This window comes from Vanessa cardui, chromosome 26, assembly GCF_905220365.1.
Source record: "Vanessa cardui chromosome 26, ilVanCard2.1, whole genome shotgun sequence".
NCBI classification, from domain to species: domain Eukaryota; kingdom Metazoa; phylum Arthropoda; class Insecta; order Lepidoptera; family Nymphalidae; genus Vanessa; species Vanessa cardui.
The window spans coordinates 7,360,344-7,378,723 of record NC_061148.1 but is presented as its reverse complement, the minus strand read 5'-3'; the positions used below and the strand labels follow the sequence as shown (position 1 = coordinate 7,378,723).

General features: G+C 38.9%; 1 protein-coding gene across 1 annotated transcript in view; it reads right to left on the bottom strand.

Moving 5' to 3' along the window:
* Window positions 1-471: 471 nt before the first annotated feature.
* The window catches only part of LOC124540707 (serine/threonine-protein kinase MRCK beta), a 52,027-nt gene continuing 34,118 nt past the window's right edge, over window positions 472-18,380 (bottom strand). The window contains exons 27-47 of the mRNA XM_047118385.1: window positions 17,991-18,044; window positions 15,334-15,440; window positions 13,256-13,306; window positions 12,713-12,832; window positions 12,009-12,125; window positions 11,441-11,611; window positions 10,694-10,788; window positions 10,333-10,459; window positions 9,504-9,644; window positions 8,859-9,078; window positions 7,499-7,665; window positions 6,727-7,093; window positions 6,297-6,389; window positions 5,816-5,938; window positions 5,083-5,182; window positions 4,166-4,316; window positions 3,620-3,692; window positions 3,452-3,521; window positions 2,877-2,976; window positions 1,575-1,654; window positions 472-1,070 (exon numbers count right to left, since the gene is read on the bottom strand). Of these exons, the coding sequence (XP_046974341.1) occupies window positions 1,577-1,654; window positions 2,877-2,976; window positions 3,452-3,521; window positions 3,620-3,692; window positions 4,166-4,316; window positions 5,083-5,182; window positions 5,816-5,938; window positions 6,297-6,389; window positions 6,727-7,093; window positions 7,499-7,665; window positions 8,859-9,078; window positions 9,504-9,644; window positions 10,333-10,459; window positions 10,694-10,788; window positions 11,441-11,611; window positions 12,009-12,125; window positions 12,713-12,832; window positions 13,256-13,306; window positions 15,334-15,440; window positions 17,991-18,044 (2,525 nt within the window). The 3' untranslated portion in view covers window positions 472-1,070; window positions 1,575-1,576. The remainder of the gene's footprint in view (window positions 1,071-1,574; window positions 1,655-2,876; window positions 2,977-3,451; window positions 3,522-3,619; window positions 3,693-4,165; window positions 4,317-5,082; window positions 5,183-5,815; window positions 5,939-6,296; window positions 6,390-6,726; window positions 7,094-7,498; window positions 7,666-8,858; window positions 9,079-9,503; window positions 9,645-10,332; window positions 10,460-10,693; window positions 10,789-11,440; window positions 11,612-12,008; window positions 12,126-12,712; window positions 12,833-13,255; window positions 13,307-15,333; window positions 15,441-17,990; window positions 18,045-18,380) is intronic.

Genomic DNA, 18,380 nt, shown 5'->3' with positions numbered 1-18,380 from the left:
TAGTTTCGTACGGCATACAGTCTATTTTACAATGACAATATCACTGTAACTAACTGACTACATGTCTCAGCTAAGTCAAAGATCAGATACGTTATAAACTACTGGAATAGCCTCCTTTTAGTCAAAATTTTGTTCATAAGAAATACACAATACAATATTCACAAATGGAATCTTAATATGAGTGTACATTCGCGTACATATTCAATCTGTGAATTTCCAACGAGTTTTCGAATGGTTCGAATCGAAATTTTATTAATATTAATATAAAGCTTTCCGACCCACAAACACCACACATATGAATCCTGGTCGTGTCTCCTCTGCCCGACATCACGTCATCTCATCATCTTTGATCTAAGGCAATATATTGATTCAAATATATTTGTATATAAGAATAATAATAATCCAGCAATTGTTTTCTTTTCAATCATAAACTAATATTTAAGGAATAAATCTCTTTTTCTTATAAATTCTAAAATATATTGACGACATCATAATGACGTCATATCGAAATAAAAATCATAAATCTAAAGGAACAACTGTCTTAAATATTTATAAGATTTGATTGGCGTGGAAATTGGCCTGTGTTTTAAAACATCATTAATTTTATTCACTTATATAAATCATAAACACGTGATAACCATACACATTGATCACGTGCGTGCGTTGATCGCACGTGCTTTGAACGTGCGTGCGTACACCTGTCATGTGTGGGGGGGGGTCGCAGCTCGCCGTTAGGTTTATATTTACATTATTGTCAATTCCATATTTAAAAATTATAAGATCTTTACACGACACTTTAAGAATAATTTGTGATTGTATTTTTTAGCATTTGTTTATATTGTAACGAGATTCTCCTTCAGTCCTTATTTATACATCCTTTACTTAGCTAAAACACCTAGCGGTTTATTTATAATATATAATCTTATACACATATCACGTTGTATGGTAAACGAACTAACGTCCTTATTTCGTTAACATAAGGTCGGTTATTGCGTAACACGTTCCTCTTTCAACAGAAACAAGCGTAGAATCTGGACATATCGATTTTCCAATACGTGTCCAGCTGGCTTCTGGAAAATAAACATCTTGATGAATACTTACAACATCAAACAAGGTGCAGTTCGACACATCTTAGATGTAGCATCGGCAAATTCAATATAACCGATTACTGCCAATTTATACAACCAATAGAAGTAGCTCCCTATCGCGCCATTCGACGCTATTCGAGCTATAGGTTCTCGCCTTAGTTCAATCCGAGAAAGCAAGTGCATGTAAATCGACTTGACGAATTGATGAATATATTCGGTTATATGATATTACAAGTTATTACGTTTGTGAAAAGATCATATATATAAGAAATAAGTACATATTGATAATTTGGGATAGCGTACTTAATACAGCTTCGATATATACTCGGTCATATGATATTACAAGTAATTACGTTTGCGGAAAGATCATATATATAAGAAACAAGTACATATTGATAATTTGGGATAGCGTACTTAATACAGCTTCGGTTTATCACTTTAAAAAGTCGGCAAGGATGTCTCAGAATAACAGGTTGGAAGACTCACCATCAGGGCTCCGCAGGATGCGGCGGGGAGGCACCGCTGCTGTCTTCGGACTGTGCCCCGTCGCCGACATCCGTCCCCATCTACGCACGTATATTATATTCAATCTACGAGATAGTGTATCTAGTTTTCGACGAGTTGTGAAACCAACAGTTTCGTCGACATTTAAGGCCCAGCACACACGGCGCAACGCATTTGCAACGAAACTGTGACTTCTAGTTACTTTTGAGTTTCAGCCATAGACTCCTTTGAGAGACCGCACACGACGCAACCTGTATGAAACTGGTTGGAAACGCGTTTCAAACCAGTTGCATTGAAACCGGCGTGCAGGAAACTCGTATTTGCGTTTCTTCGGATTTCGCGCCTTTTTCATCAACAAAATGGCTGACGATGATAATTAAAGCATTGAATTTGTGTTAGAAGTAGAAAAATATCCTTGTTTATATAATAACACATTACCTAGCTAACCTAACTCTCGGAGAACTGAGACTGATAAAGAATGCAGCCACAAACATACGACAGTTGATATTAATGTCAATGTAGGGATGTATCCACATAGTTCTTCTTTTACGCCTTCTCCTTTATCGAAGATATAAATACATAACCACAACTTCTTCATCACTTGAACTAGACATTTTGCAGATTTCTATTCTCTCAGAAAACCGAACTGATTGTGAGCCGTGAGGTGGCTGCGTGTGTGGAAATCGATTGAAACGAGTTTCAAACTAATAATTTCAGAAGGGTTTCGTTGCAGTTACGTTGCAGTTGCGTTGCGCCGTGTGTGCTGGGTATAAACCCTTTTTTTTAGGAATTCCATATTTAAACTTTCGACCAATGATATCGTGTCAATTTAACCTTAAGGCTGTTTAATTGTTTTTTTTTACTCGTCCTGTGACCGGATATGGTTAAAGGCAGGGCGCTATCAGTACATCGGTATTGGTGTGGCAACCTTAAGTTTGTTAATTTGGCTTTGTTATGTGACTTAAAATATAAATATAAAAATATAAATATAAATAAATAAATATGAGACAACATCACATACATTACTCTGATCCCAATGTAAGTAGCTGAAGCACTTGTGTTATGGAAATCAGAAGTAACGACGGTACCACAAACACCCAGACCCAAGACAACATAGAAAACTAATGGTAATCTACATCGACCCGGCCGGGAATCGAACCCGGGACCTCAGAGTGGCGTACCCATGAAAACCGGTGTACGTACCACTCGACCACGAAGGTCGTCAAACTGTGACTGGAGTAGGCCATAGGCCATAATACATCGGTCTCGGTGTGGTGGGGGTACCTTGAGCACATCGTGCAGAGAGCTCATGCTGCCGAGGCTGAGAGGAGTGAGGCAGCGCTCCAGCGCCGACCCGCTGCCGCACGAACCGCCGCCCAGCGACCTGCGATCAGTTCCAGTATCAACTTCTCGTTCAATTTATAATTCGCTTGTTTTGTTATTCATTTTCTTTATTATTGCTCTTACAATGAAGTTATTTATTTCAATACTAACTTTGAGTGACTTATTGTGTGTAAATATTTTTAAACAACGACTAATAAACATCACAGATTTCTTTTACTTGTAATTCTACTTCATGGCATTTTTATCTCGATACAAACTTTTGACAGTAGAACTTAATAAACAATTTTTTTTGCTATAGTGTAGTATAGTATAGTGTTACAAAAAAAAGTTACACCAAAAAAGAAGTTTATTACACCACACTACACTACACTATACTTAGTGTAGTGTAGTGTAGTGTAGTGTAGTGTAGTGTAGTGTGTAGTGTGTAGTGTAGTGTAGTATAGTGTGGTGTGTAGTGTAGTGTAGTGTAGCATAGTGTAGTGTAGTGTAGTGTATTATAGCGTAGTGTAGCGTACCGCTCCATGCGGTGCGGAGGCGAGGGCGGCGCCTCCTGCGGCGCGTCCCGCGAGCGCGCGCGCCACGAGCCTGCGGGATACGCACGCATTAATTATGCACTCATTTATACTCAGTTTATCGACCACTGAGTCTATAGTTTAGCGACACGCCAGAGTGCAGTACCGTACCGTTGTACGATCCGGTGGGATGTGATATCGTCAGCGGCGACGTGCGCTTGCTGCTGTCTCGGCTGCCGAACATCTGCAACGATCACGTCTAATTAATACACGCATGAAATAAGGTCAATAACGGTAATAACGGTATTCGTTGTTATACGATTCGAATTTTAAAATCAAGATGAAATGTTTCGTCAAATGAACACGTTATTCGATAATACTTGGACTCGGTACACTGAGCGTATCATTCTCAAGAAGAGTTAATATAGAGCAAGCGTTTGGTATTCTAATAGTACTTTATCCAGTATTCTAATTTACTTACATATACTCGTCTCGTCATATACTCCATCACCAAACGGATATAATTAGATTATTGTGTTCCGATTTAAAGTGTAAGGGAATCAGAGTAATTGCAGACATAAGAGAAATTACACCTTGGTTTCCAAGATTGGTGACGTAATAGCAATTTCAAAATTCATTTATATTTTTTTAATTTACAATCAAATTTTATTTCTTTCGTTGTAGCAACCAATAGTACAGTTTTGAGCGCGAGCGTACCTGATGGTGGTCGTGGTGGTCGCGGTCGGCCGTCTCGAGCGTGGTGGGCAGGTCGAGGAGCCGCTGCGAGCGGATGCCGTCGCCGGGGCCCATGTGCGACACGTGCGCGAAGTTGGACGGCGCCGAGATCAGCCGCGAGCGCCGCTCCGACCTGCGGGCAGTACGTAAGCTAACGACGGGACTCGAGAATCGAGACTCCACACGAGACTCTAGACTCCACACTAGAGGCTCGAGACTCCACACTAGAGACTCCGAGATTCCATACTAGAGACTCGAGACTACACACTAGAGACTTCGAGACTCCATGCTAGAGACTCGAGACTACACACTAGAGACTTCAAGACTCCATGCTAGAGACTCGAGACTACACACTAGAGACTTCGAGACTCCACGCTAGAGGCTCGAGACTCCACACTAGAGACTCGAGCCTTAATCTTTGATATTGCAACAATATAATCTCAAGTAGATAATATAAGTCAAGTCAACAATAAAATGTAAAGTTGTTTATTCGCCCTCTCCTATGGTTCAAGGAGGCTATATATTCTTTACGGAACAATATGATTATTTTTCTCCTCATTATAAATAAATATGAACATAATACTTGGTGGTAGGGCTTTGTGCTAGCCCGTCTGGGTAGGTACCAGCCGCTCATCAGTTATTCTACCGCCAAATAACAGTACTCAGTATTGTTGTGTTCCGGTTTGAAAGGTGAGTGAGCCAGTGTAACTACAGGCACAAGGGACATAACATCTTAGTTCCCAAGATTGGTGGCGCATTGACGATGTAAGGAATAGTTAACATTTCTTAAAGCGTCATTGTCTATGGGTGATGGTGACCACTTACCATCAGGTGGCCCATATGCTCGTCCGCCAATCTATACCATAAAAAAAATAATATTATTACGTAAATAAACTTACAGCCTGTTGTGAGCCTCTATCGCTTGGTGCGACTGTTCCCGCACCGAGAAACGACGCTTGTTCGTTCCGTAAGACGTCAACTCTAGGTTTAGGGGACCGGCTGAAAGCAAAAAAATACGTTAACTGTTTTGATACAATAAGTACATCTAAATAAAATGAAATTGAAATATATTTTTTTTATATATAGGAAATGAAATTTGATCTAACACACTTTTTGCTAATTTGTTTAAGCGTTACCACTAGTTCGAAATTTAAATTGTAACGAGAAAATCGTTAAAAAATATAGATCTACATCAACTACAACGGTGCGATCCAACAACATTTAATGAAGTATTTTTTAATGAAGCATTTTTTGCTGTCTCTACTCAGTCGTCTCATTTACATAAACGCATCCTACAAACACGAACGTTAACTAACACTAATGAACTCTGATAGTTTAATGAGAAGGAGCGTGACTTCAGTCAAAGGATCTTTACTTCTATCTTAGTTAAATTAAAATTAAAATAAAAAATCTTCTTAGATAACTTTCAACACGAAATTATCAATTCTATTCATTTTCATCAGCCGTGTATTTTGACACAGAGTAGGCACAACACGAAATTATCAATTCTATTCATTTTCATCAGCCGTGTATTTTGACACAGAATAGGCACAACACGAAATTATCAATTCTATTCATTTTCATCAGCCGTGTGTATTTTGACACAGAGTAGATAATGTCAGCAGTACTCACGGGCGAGCAGCGGACGCAGGTACACGAGGTAGGGCGCGGCGTCGGCTGAGAAGGGGAACGACGCTGCACCCGCGCCGCCCACCAACACGATCCAGCCAGCTTCGTCCAGCGGACGCGCATTGGCTGCGCCGGGGGGACATACAATTAATCTCACAGTTAATTTAAACATTTCATGTAATTCGTAGGTAATATGGCCCAGTGGTTAGAACGCGTGCATCTTAACCGATGATTGCGGGTTCAAACCCAGGCAAGCACCGCTGATTCATGTGCTTAATTTGTCTTTATAATTCATCGTGAGGAAACCTGCATGTGACAAATTTCATAGAAATTCTGCCACATGTGTATTCCACTAACCCGCATTGGAACAGCGTGGTGGAATATGTTCCAAACCTTCTCCTCAAAGGGAGAGGAGGCCTTTAGCACAGCAGTGGGAATTTACGGGCTAATATGAACAAATAAAATTGTTGGTATTTCTACTTACGTAAGTTAATAGTCTGCACCCACTCTCCAGATTCGATCTCGTAGATGTCGATGTGTGATGTCGTGAATATTAGTAGATGCGTGTCGTTGATGGCTGAAACATAAAATTAACATGACGTAGAGATTATATTTTGTCAAAGACATAAAGTGGTTATTTAATAACGTGGTGATGTAATTATCACTAAGAACGTATTATGTAAATAATACTAGTTGACAGCCACAGCTAAGCTCATATTATAAAAGTTAATCGTCAGGTGTTAAAAAGAAGTAACCTATATCCAATCTCGCATACAAGCACGTTTGATCTAATTTTTAAACTTATTCGGTTCTTTATTTTGAGCATGAAAAAGTAACAGACAGAGAGAGAGAGACAGAGAGAGAGAGAGAGAGAGAGAGAAAGTGTATCTAATTAATATTGTGTAGGGGCTCACCGTGGTAGACGGGGTGCGCCGTGTACATGAGCTCTGTGTCGCGCGCTCGCAGGCCGGCGCGGTCCACGTACAGCGCCAGCGCGCTGAACACAAGCAGCCAATCGGCGCCCGCCGGCCGCGCTACCAGCGGCCGCGCCCCCGAGTGCGCCAGGAAAACGCCCACTTGGTTGTCTGGGTGCACCAGAGCCGCTGGCGCCTCGTGCGGGCCGCGCAGAGCGTGCCCCACCACGCCGCCGCGGTAGCCCAGCAGCAGCCGCCCGCGCAGCAGCTGCACGCTCAGCACGGGCGCCGTGGGCCGCAGCTCAGCCACGCGCTGACGCCGCGCCGCCGTGCGCGTTATCTCGTACACGAGCACCGCCCACGAGTTCTGCCGACCACGCCCCCGTTATCACAACAACAACAACAACAACAACAGCCTGTAAATTCCCACTGCTGGGCTAAAGGCCTCCTCTCCCTTTGAGGAGAAGGTTTGGAACATATTCCACCACGCTGTTCCAATGCGGGTTGATGGAATACACATGTAGCAGAATTTCTATGAAATTTATCACATGCAGGTTTCCTCACGATGTTTTCCTTCACCGCCGAGCAAAACATGAATTATAAACACAAATTAAGTACATATATATAGTGGTGCTTGCCTGGGTTTGAACCCGCAATCATCGGTTAAGATGCACGCGTTCTAACCACTGGGCCATCTCGACTCTAGCCACTGGGCCATCTCGACCGTTATCACTGCGGTGGTGAAATTCCACCCGCTTCCCACTGTACCGACCTGACGCTTGCACACGACGGCGAACCCGTACGCCGACGAGTTGAGTTCGCCGACGGCGACGTCGACCGCGCCCTTCGCCTCGGCCAGCTTGACGCTCTCCGCTTCGGGGCACTCGAGCGCCCTTATGGGCACGAGACGCACGTTCCGACCGCGACCGGCGATGACCACTGTTAGCACGACAGTTACACACATATTGTACAAATCAATTATAAAACTATAAACCACTCTGTTCAATCTCTTTTTAATGAATAAAGATTTATTATTATTATTATTACACATGTATAGACCGCGTCGTGTAAAAAGAACGCTGGAAGAAAGCGGAGGGGGTGTGCTTGCGCATGGGTACTATCGAGCAAGAAAGTACTAGGCATATTGTTTATTTTTGAAGTAGCCTCGCTCGCGGGTTTGCAAATTAAATATTGATAGGCACACCATAGGCAGGCTTTATTCAGTTCTTTTATTTTTGCCGCTAGTTAGAAAGACAGTAAGAAATTCCGAATCTTTTGAACCTTTTAATATTTAGATTCGAACCATTTTGTGCCAATCTATAAAACGGACCACCATTTTATAGATTGTTATAAATTATTATCAACTGTATTAATATCATCCTCTTTCTTCATAAAACAATTTACGTCATAAATATTATTTCTTTCTTTCCTATATAAAACCATTTCGTAATAAAAACTTTTTTGCGTGATCGTATTTTGAGAACAAACGTAACGTGGACACGGCGTGGATAGCAAAGGTCGACTGACGAACCAATAGCGCACCGGCAAGCATGCGGCGCTTGACCCGCCGCACGTCATACCACCAAATAGACCGATAAATAGTCTAGTGCGCAGGTTGACTGCTAGCGTTCTTTTTACATGACGCGAGCTATAATCGGGCGCTGCGGTAGGTGCGGGCAGGGTTGCCAGACGTCTGCGTTTGGTAGTCGCCAGAACCCAGGGTGGGGAGGAGCCCAAAATCGCTGCCTCATACGATAATGCAGAGTAGCCCAAAATCGACGTGAATTCGATCGGATTTTGTTAAAATTTGGAACGAACTTTTTATTTTGTTAATAATAATTGTTCAAAAAAACTTTGTGTGAAATCGTGAATATCTAAATTCTGTTTTATTGTTTTTTTGTGTAACAAACGTAACTTGCTTCCTTATCGACTGATCACCTGTTTGACAAAAGTTATAAATTTTGCCACTCAAAATATTTGGTAAAATCGTCAAAATAAAATCTCATGTAGCCCATTTGGGCGACAAGCGATTTTTCATATTTTTATATCGCCGTTTCGTCGGCGAGATAGCCAAAATGGCGATAAATCGCCCAATCCGGCAACCGTGGGTGCGGGGCGGGCGCGGCACTAACCCAGCAGCTGTTCGTGCGGCACGTAGCGCAGGCGGTGCACGGGCGCGTGCGCGCGGCGCGGCACGAGCTCGGCGCGCTCGAGGTCCAGCAGCGCGAGACCGAAGTCGCCGCCGAGGCAGACGCGCGCGCCCTCCAGCACGCACGCGCACGTCGCGCCGCGCACGGCCGCCGCGCCCGCGCCCGCGCCGCTCGCCTCCGCCACGCACGCCGCGCTGTACACCTGCGGGGCCCATGACGTCACTATCGTTACGTGCTTGCCTAATCGCTGATTCCAATTTCAATTTTATACTTCTTTATTAAAACTGAGTCGAGATGGCCCAGTGGTTAGAACGCGTGCATCTTAATGCACGCTGATTCATGTGCTTAATTTGTCTTTATAATTCATCTCGTGCTCAGCGGTGAAGGAAAACATCGTGAGGAAACCTGCACGCGACAAATTTCATAGAAATTCTGCCACATGTGTATTCCAGCAACCCGCATTGGAACAGCGTGGTGGAATATGTTCCAAACCTTCTCCTCTAAGGAAGAGGAGGCCTTTAGCCCAGCAGTTGGAATTTACAGGGTGTTGTTGTTGTTTATTAAAACTAGTGATTATAATGGCATCAAAGACAGCAATCGGTCGCATACATACGTAGCAGTACTCACATATTTGTCAGGCAAATTGTTCCTCTTCAATATCCTGTGTAGCTCGCTGAGCGCGACCACCCATTTCGTCTTTTCTGACTCCGACTCGGCTAACATCAGCGTGTGGAATCTCTTGCCGCCTTCGAGCTGAGACGTTGATATCTACGAATACGATATACAATCATTAATCGTTTAAAGTTAATATAGAGTATCCAATTTCTAATTAATCAGGAACTGTATATAATCCATAAACATGCTTATCTATAAATATCAAATATTAAACTCTTTGCTCAATTAGCGTCAAGAAAATATTTTGTTTTTATTTCTTTTTACTTTGAAGTAATTAATTATTGTTATGAATGTATTGTTATTTGTAATTTAAAATGTAAACGCCGTTAGTATCGAAAATCTATAAATAAATGTTACATTAAAGTTTAAGAAAGCATTAAACCATAAATGATTTTGATAATTTATTAAATCATTCAGCAGCTAAAATCGTTCGGATACGTTTACATACTAGACAGTTTTTGGATATTCGAATAAATGCTTGGTGTTAGGGCTATATGTAAGCCCGTTTGGGTAGGTACCACCCACTCATCAGTTATTCTACCGCCAAACAACAGTACTCAGTATTGTTGTGTTCCGGTTGAGTGAGCCAGTGTAACTACAGGCACATAGGACATAATATCTTAGTTCCCAAGGTTAGTGGCTCATTGACTATTTAAGGAATAGTTAATATTTCTCACAGCGTCATTGTCTATGGGTAACGGTGACCACTTAGCATCAGGTGGCCCATATGCTCGTCCGTTAACCCATACAACAAAAAGAAAAAAGAAGTCAAAGGCCTCACCCTAAATATGCACGGTATGTCCCGCTTGCTCGCGTGGATGACGTCAGAGTCCTTCACTGACGTCACGCTGAACTCCGGATCCCGCATGTCCAGCACTTGGCTGACACACACCGATGGTAACGCGTTTCTGGAATTTTATCACGTATACCTTAATCATAAGAAAAATAATTGTAAAACATTTGGTCATTCTTATATTTAATATATTATATATTGGAATTAAGTTACGCAGAATGGTATTAATTAAAAACTCAAAAAATTGCTACTAAGAATTCCATTTGGATTAAAACAATATAAAAAATAAGCTAAGCATAGAATGATCAACTTATGTTACAGATTATAAAATTTGTAGACTGCAACTTACCTATCTTGAGATATGTCGTATAGGAACAATTTGAAGTCGCAGACCACGACGAACTGACGCATCCACCCTTTCTTGACGCCACCTGGCTTCGGAACCTTATGTCAAAAGTAAATGATTATTTAATCTGTTACATATTTTTATGTATCTGAATATTTTTTAATAGTCAGATTGTATGGAAGTATGGCTAAGGAAACTATGTATATAAAAGTCATAAAGTTAATCATTGTTACATTTAACTGTTGCGTCAACTGATTATGGAATTTATCTTTTGATCATTGCAAAGGGTAAAATAATTATAATTAATATTTGTATTAGTTTGATCCATTCATCTCAAAACTAATTATAAACAATAGAAAACCTAAAAATTTTGAACATCTAGCTTGATTTATTTTGAGCATTTTTGTGATTGCTGCGCTATATACGGTACTCATATTTTGAGTATCATCTTCAAGAGACTCATCTTAACCGATGATTGCGGGTTCAAACCCAAGCAAGCACCGCTGATTCACGTGCTTAATTTGTCTTTATAATTCATCTCGTGCTCAGCGGTGAAGGAAAACACCGTAAGGACTGCATGTGACAAATTTCATAGAAATCCTGCCACATGTGTATTCCACGAACCCGCATTGGAACAGCCAAACCTCCTCAAAGGAAGAGGAGGCCTTTAGCCCAGCAGTGGGAATTTACAAGTTGTTGTATATTTTGTTTAGCCTTATTGACTATATTTATATATGTATATATAGGCACCTTGACGTATCCCTCGTAGGCGGTGCCCTGCCCGCGCGCGGGGTCGATGCCGAGCGGGCGGCGCGAGCGCTCGGGCGGCAGCGGGCAGCGCGGCGCCACGCGCCCGCAGCAGCGCGTGTGCACGGCCAGACCGCACGTCTCGCAGACCACGCCCTGCCGCGTCAGCCCGATCTGCGGCGAGACACACCGTGACGTCACTACCACACACACCCACGCACACACGCACACGCGCACGCGCTCGCGCACGCGCTCGCGCACGCACACGCACACGCACGCACGCACGCACGCACACGCATGCACACACCCACGCATACGCACACACGCACGCACACGCACACGCACACAGACACACACACACACACACACACACACACACACACTCACACTCACTCACACACACACACGCACGCGCACGCACACACACACACACACACACACACACACATATACACACACACGCACGCGCACACACACACACACACACACACACGCACACACTCACACGCACGCACGCACACGCACGCACGCACGCACGCCCGCACGCACGCACACGCAGACGCACACGCACCATCAGCGACGTGCAGTGGTTGCACTTGGTGGGGCTGCTGAAGGTCCGCACGAGGAACTGGTGCACCTTCTGCTTGCCCGGCACCGACGGCCCGAGCGTCGGGTCCTGCAGCGAGTACTGTAACGACATTTTTATGCAATTCCATTAATCATTTTTATTTTATTTTACATATTAATATAATAATACTCTTGAAATTTAACGTCGAATAATCTTAGAAGGCTTAACAATTAATATAGCGAATAAAGCAATCATCAATTCTATTTCTTAAAAGACGTTTTATATTCTTAATTAATTGTTAAAAAATCGTGTAGTGCATTGCACTGCATTGTAAATAGCAAAGCAATATTTCTCTCATAGATACATTATTGTACAATAAAAATTAAGTATTCAATGTATTAACATATTGAAAAATTATGTCACTTAGCGACACACAACGTGTCTTATCTCTTATCGTATCTTATTTGACAATTCGAAATTGAATTCAATCAAATTATAAACACACTAAGGCAATATTATCTATTCGTCAAACTGACTGTAAAAATTTAAAACACTCACAGATTTTCAGCAGAGTACGATCTATCTTGATAAGTTTATAAAGAAAAGGTTCCTAAAATCACACAACTGATAACTCACGACAGAGTACGATCTATCTTAATAAGTTTGTATACGAACAGTGTCCACAAATATAAGACATGATAACTCACAGTGGACATCTCACTGGGCGAGCTCTTGCAGGAGATGGGCGAGGCTGCGCGCTGCTCCATATCGTCCTGGGACTCTGCGGAACCGCTCATCGCAGTCGACTGCTGCGACCCGTACATCAGCTGACGATTGTCAAACATACATTACTAACTAATACACAAACATACAAACAGATTGACAGGACATACAAAAACATTACATTTTAAGTAAACAAATTATGCATAAACAATTGTTGACACGAATGCACACAAACCGTTTTATTGTTAATAATGATTTTATTAATATTAGTCACGTGAAATAATTAGTATTAAAAAAAATTGATGAAATTTCGTTACAAAACATACAAACAAAAATATAAATATTTCGTTTTAATAATTACAAATTATTATTCGAACCCATAACATAAAAGACGCATAAAATTAAAAAAACAAGATTAATGTTAAAATGGTAACACTAAATGAAATACTAGCACACTTAAAGCGGGCTTTCGACAATATTGAAATTAAAAAAAAAAGAACCATGAAATAAAATAATAAAATGTATACCTTTGCATTGCAATAATACTGGGCATTTCTGTAACGGTATTGCGGCGACATCTGTACGTGAATAAGCGACAATAATGTAACGGAAATTAGCAAAACAAAAATAACACTATTTATTAGAAAACAAACACAAAAGCTTGATATTAAAGCGTGGAGATCGGATATTTGACTGAATATTATGAACTGTTCTATATTTGAAATAAAAAAAAGAAAAAAAACCCGCGAACATAACAGCTGTCACGCATGATCTTGCAGCGCTTTTAGCGCTCAAAGTCAACACAAAATTTATTCAAGTAGATTTTAGTGAGCACTTTTGAATCATCATTTCACAAATGCAAAACTTAAAGCTACAACTGATTCGGAATGTAGATTCTATCCACTGCATACTGCAGTTCTTTACTGGCCAAGGTATTTTAGTGAGTTTTAGAAGATTTTGTGGGTGTCATCTCAACACACAACCTAATAGCCATTTATTGTTAAGCTCATTTAATAAATATTCTTTTATATAACAAATCGAATACGAAACAATGAAGCTTACTTATATATAAAACGAATCTGATTTATCTAATTTACATGTAACATAGTTGTAGCCCGCGGTTTCTTGTTAGGCATATAAAAGTTGCATATTTTTATCGTATTAATATATTTAAAAAAAAATTAAAAACCGTGAAATAATAGCACAGCCAGATATTTATTATAGTATTTATAATATTAGCATAGAAAAGACTCAGTCAAATATCAGATCGGAACATCTATGATTGCATATCGTATTAAAAATGTAACACAAAAAAATGATAAAATAATGTGCCAATAACCAACATGTTAGTAACAGTTACGCTGTGGCGGTTACGATGTGCGATGGTTAGCTATATTTATATCGACCCTAAATACGTTCACGAGATGTCTTAGAACTAGCGCGCACTGGTAACTTTTGTCACGGTGACTGTTTCGTCACTCTTGTCGAGTCCGTGAATATGTACAGATGCAGACACAAATGTCACCCAATAGGCTATTTGACAATGCGAAAAATAAATCGTGAATTATTGTAATCAGTGTATATTATGAGTTTAAAAATGGTTATTTACTAACGAAACTTGAAAATAATACTTAATTTATTCAAAAATCAATAAATAAAAATGCATTTTTTCAAACGTCACGTGACACAAAACGCTCCTGATTGGCCGGGCTTATGATGAAGTCACTTTCTTTGAAACATTGCTTTTCTACTATATGTACCACAGATTAAAATACAGCAAAGTGACGTCACCGACCCCATTGCAGCGCCATATTGTCCAAGTATCATTTTCGCGCGTTATTTAAATATGGAATTTTTAATATGAATTTTTTCGACAAATATGTACTAGAAATAAAAAATCAACTTTTACTGGGTCCCTTAACCTCTACTAAATAATATAAAACGGATTTTAAAAACCAGTCAAATAGCCTATTGTCACGTCGTAACGTGCGCGCACCTCCATACATATTCACGGACTCGACAAGAGTGCCGAAACAGTCACCGTGACAAAAGTTACCAGTGCGCGCTAGTTCTAAGACATCACGCAAAAATGGAGTCTTGACGATCCAGAGGGACCAATCTGCATTCATCTTACTTATTTATAAACAATATCCTGCTCGGAATTGTAATAAAACATCGTAAGGATACATGTTTATCGAATAATCCGCACTGAAGAATATTTAAAAGAACTGCCTTCCTTCTCTTTTCCTTTAGTTTAGTTTAGTTTACTCATTACTCATCAAAAATAATATACATAAAAAAGGATAAATGACACCTAAAGTTAATATTTAAATAAATCTTTATTATTTCAATACTCCATCAATCTATGCAGACTTTTAATGTGAATATTACGGAGCCATGAAACTTTGACTACAAATGGAGAAACCAATTCGATAAGGCATACATAGAGATAACGTAATAAATAAAAATGATCTTAAATTAATTATATATATAAACACATCTACCCAATATAATACAAAGACACAATTACGACACCTACTTAATAAGTACACATCGATGAAAAAAAAAAGTCATAAGACTCAAAAAAGTGCAATCAAAAACATACCTTCTGCTCGTTGTTCATAGAAGCTACATTATCATAATGCCTCTCAGTTGGCGCATCCTTTAAGAACTGCTCCAAGTAGCTCATCTGTGATGGCGGACGATCGAGGACTGGAAAATGCAAACAATTAATTAGTCATAGACAAAAAAAAAATAAAAAAAAAACTAAAGGATAAGAAAAAAAAAACACATAAACCAATCCCAACCGAAACCACGATCACAAAACGTTACTAAAAACTATTTCATGATATTAATATTAAAATAGCGATAAAATATGTATAGTCGGGTGTTTGAAATAGTTTCATAAATAAATTATTATATATTAGGCATGGGCGATATCCGGTCGTGTAACGGATGTTTAAATTAAATATCGGTGTTGATAACCGAATTCAGATAGCTCTGTCTCTGTTTGACTTAACATTTTACCATATGCGAGAAAGAGAAACGAATATGATATCGAATTCGGTTCAACATTCGCTTCATCTCTTTATTACAGATGGGTCAATGTAAAGTTAAAGAGAGATAGGGCGATTATAATATTAGTTTAATGTTGCCGTACTTTGTATGACGAACCAAAAAGAAATTCATAATTGTTTATCAACTCGATGACATCTGATGTTCCGACGATATCCAATTTTAAGATTAGTTTCGATATATCGGACATATGCCTATTATACATTACATTATAACACTAAATTATTAACAAATGTCTGCACCCAACTTTACGTACATTTTAGTGAACAAAATAGGGACTAAGACATGCACAGGGCGGCTGTACAAACTAAAACCTTAGCCCACACTCCGACACTCACACATAAACAACAAAAATATAAAAAAGCAACATAGAAAAAAATATCTTAATTTTTTTTAAATCTATATAACGTATATATCATTTTATACAGTTGTGTGTGTGAATGTCGCGACAACGTCTGAGAATGTTTACAAAACTAGGGTTTACAATTAAAAAAAAAAAAAAACAGATTAGTACCTAAGTGCTTATACAAACAAGTGTTAAAGAAAACCAGATCGCTTAGCGCGTTATATGCTGAGGATGAACGGACATATTATTCTCTCATTATTGTTAATATCACAACAAATATTTAAAATTTCAAATATAATTTTTTTAACAAAACCTAATTAAAAGACTATTTTTATATTTTTAGGGTTCCGCAATAAACATCATACCATGATCCTTATTTATGATAGCAAATCACCTATCAAGGTTTTTTCTTAAAAACGCCTTGAGCTATACAAAATAAATTAATATAATAACATGAGATGCTATACAAAGGGTTTATATATTAATTTAGGACGCAGCAAAACATGATCAATTTTTTTAAAGTAGTCTTAAGCCTCACAAAGATAGAATTTCTAAAATAACATCTGAATAGTACTGAACCAATTCTATACATTCATAATATTCGTCATCCGAACCTATGTCTATACGGAACCCTATAATTAATTAAACAGTTTCAATTAATTCATCAATATTTGGCTGTATTCTGTCACATCCATGCCACTGCAAGAAGCTGAAGCAAAAAAGCAAAGCGATTTACAATGAAAGTAAGATAACGTTTTGAAATGTTTAAATTTAATCGAATAGTTTAATGACATCACTGTTTCGGAGTCAAACTTACATTTATATTTCTTTTTTTTTATAACCAACTAACATAACTGAGGTACATTCGGGGTAAGCAAAGGTTCGTCACCTTAAGATCTATTTTCGCGTGCTCAGTATGAGCGATTATCTGACATTACCGATTGAGAATGTCATATTGCGTCGCAATGATTTGATGTTGAAACTCAAAAGGTACTAAGAGTTTAAGACTTGATAAAGGAATCAATTTGAAAACTGACGAAAGTTTTCTTACTCAGACTGTACATTTGCAAACAGCATTTGGAAAAATAAACTATATAATAATAATTATAGGAAAAAATAACAATTAGCTTACATATAAAAAAATAATTAGAGACCCACAAAACAGTGATAGCGCATATAAAATTCATTATTTATATAATTTTCTCTGACACTTGCTCGTACTTACAATGAAACGAATACAAAACTAGTTATTAACTAAAAACGCAGCACAAAGACAGGAAATCCATGGAAACCTTTTGATTGTGAGCAATATCCGTTGGTGAATGTGAAAATAAATAAAAAAAACACATTATTATATTTAAAAAATCGAATTGGCTTAAGTCCATAGAAGCTTAAGTCCAAAAACATTTCTATTCATAATATCTTAATTAAATATTGTATAATACTATTATATTATTCAATAAATTTCCCACTGCTGAACTAAAGCCTCTCCCTTTGAGGAGAAGGATTGGAACATATTCCACCACGCTGTTCTAATGCGGGTTGTTGGAATACACATGTAGTAATAAGACACACGCAGGTTTCCTCACCACCGAATTATAAACACAAATTAAGCACATTGATTTGAACCAGCAATCATCGGTTAAGATGCACATGTTCTAACCACTGGGCCATCTCGGCTCTTAAATAATTCTATATAACGTGTTATCAGTTATTTATTTACAATCCACCAACAGATACATAAACAAGATAAGGACATACACAGTCACATACGATCTACTTCTAATAGGACGCATATTATGAACGATATGATGTTTTAAACTTAATAAAATTTCACGAACCGTTCTCTTCCTTACCGCTCCAGTAGCTCGACGATTTAGCCGAGCCCTGCCTCGCTGCTTGCGCATAACTTACAACTTTAATCGCTTTGTCATAGACAAATACAATACATAGACAATTTTTTTTACTTTCGATTGAACTTAGAAAAGTAAAATCATTAAAGGTTTTTCTCGTTTAAAAAAAAAAAACAAAATAAATAACAAGAGAATACAACAAAAGTTTAATATAAAATTATGTACATTTACATCAAACTGTACACATGTTTGTCACATTTACAAAACGTCCGACCTTAAGATCTATTTATTAACAAAATCAAAACTCAAATTTTATAAAAATGTCATATATCCAAATCACATTGATAAGCCATTATGATCCTTATAACTTTCACATAC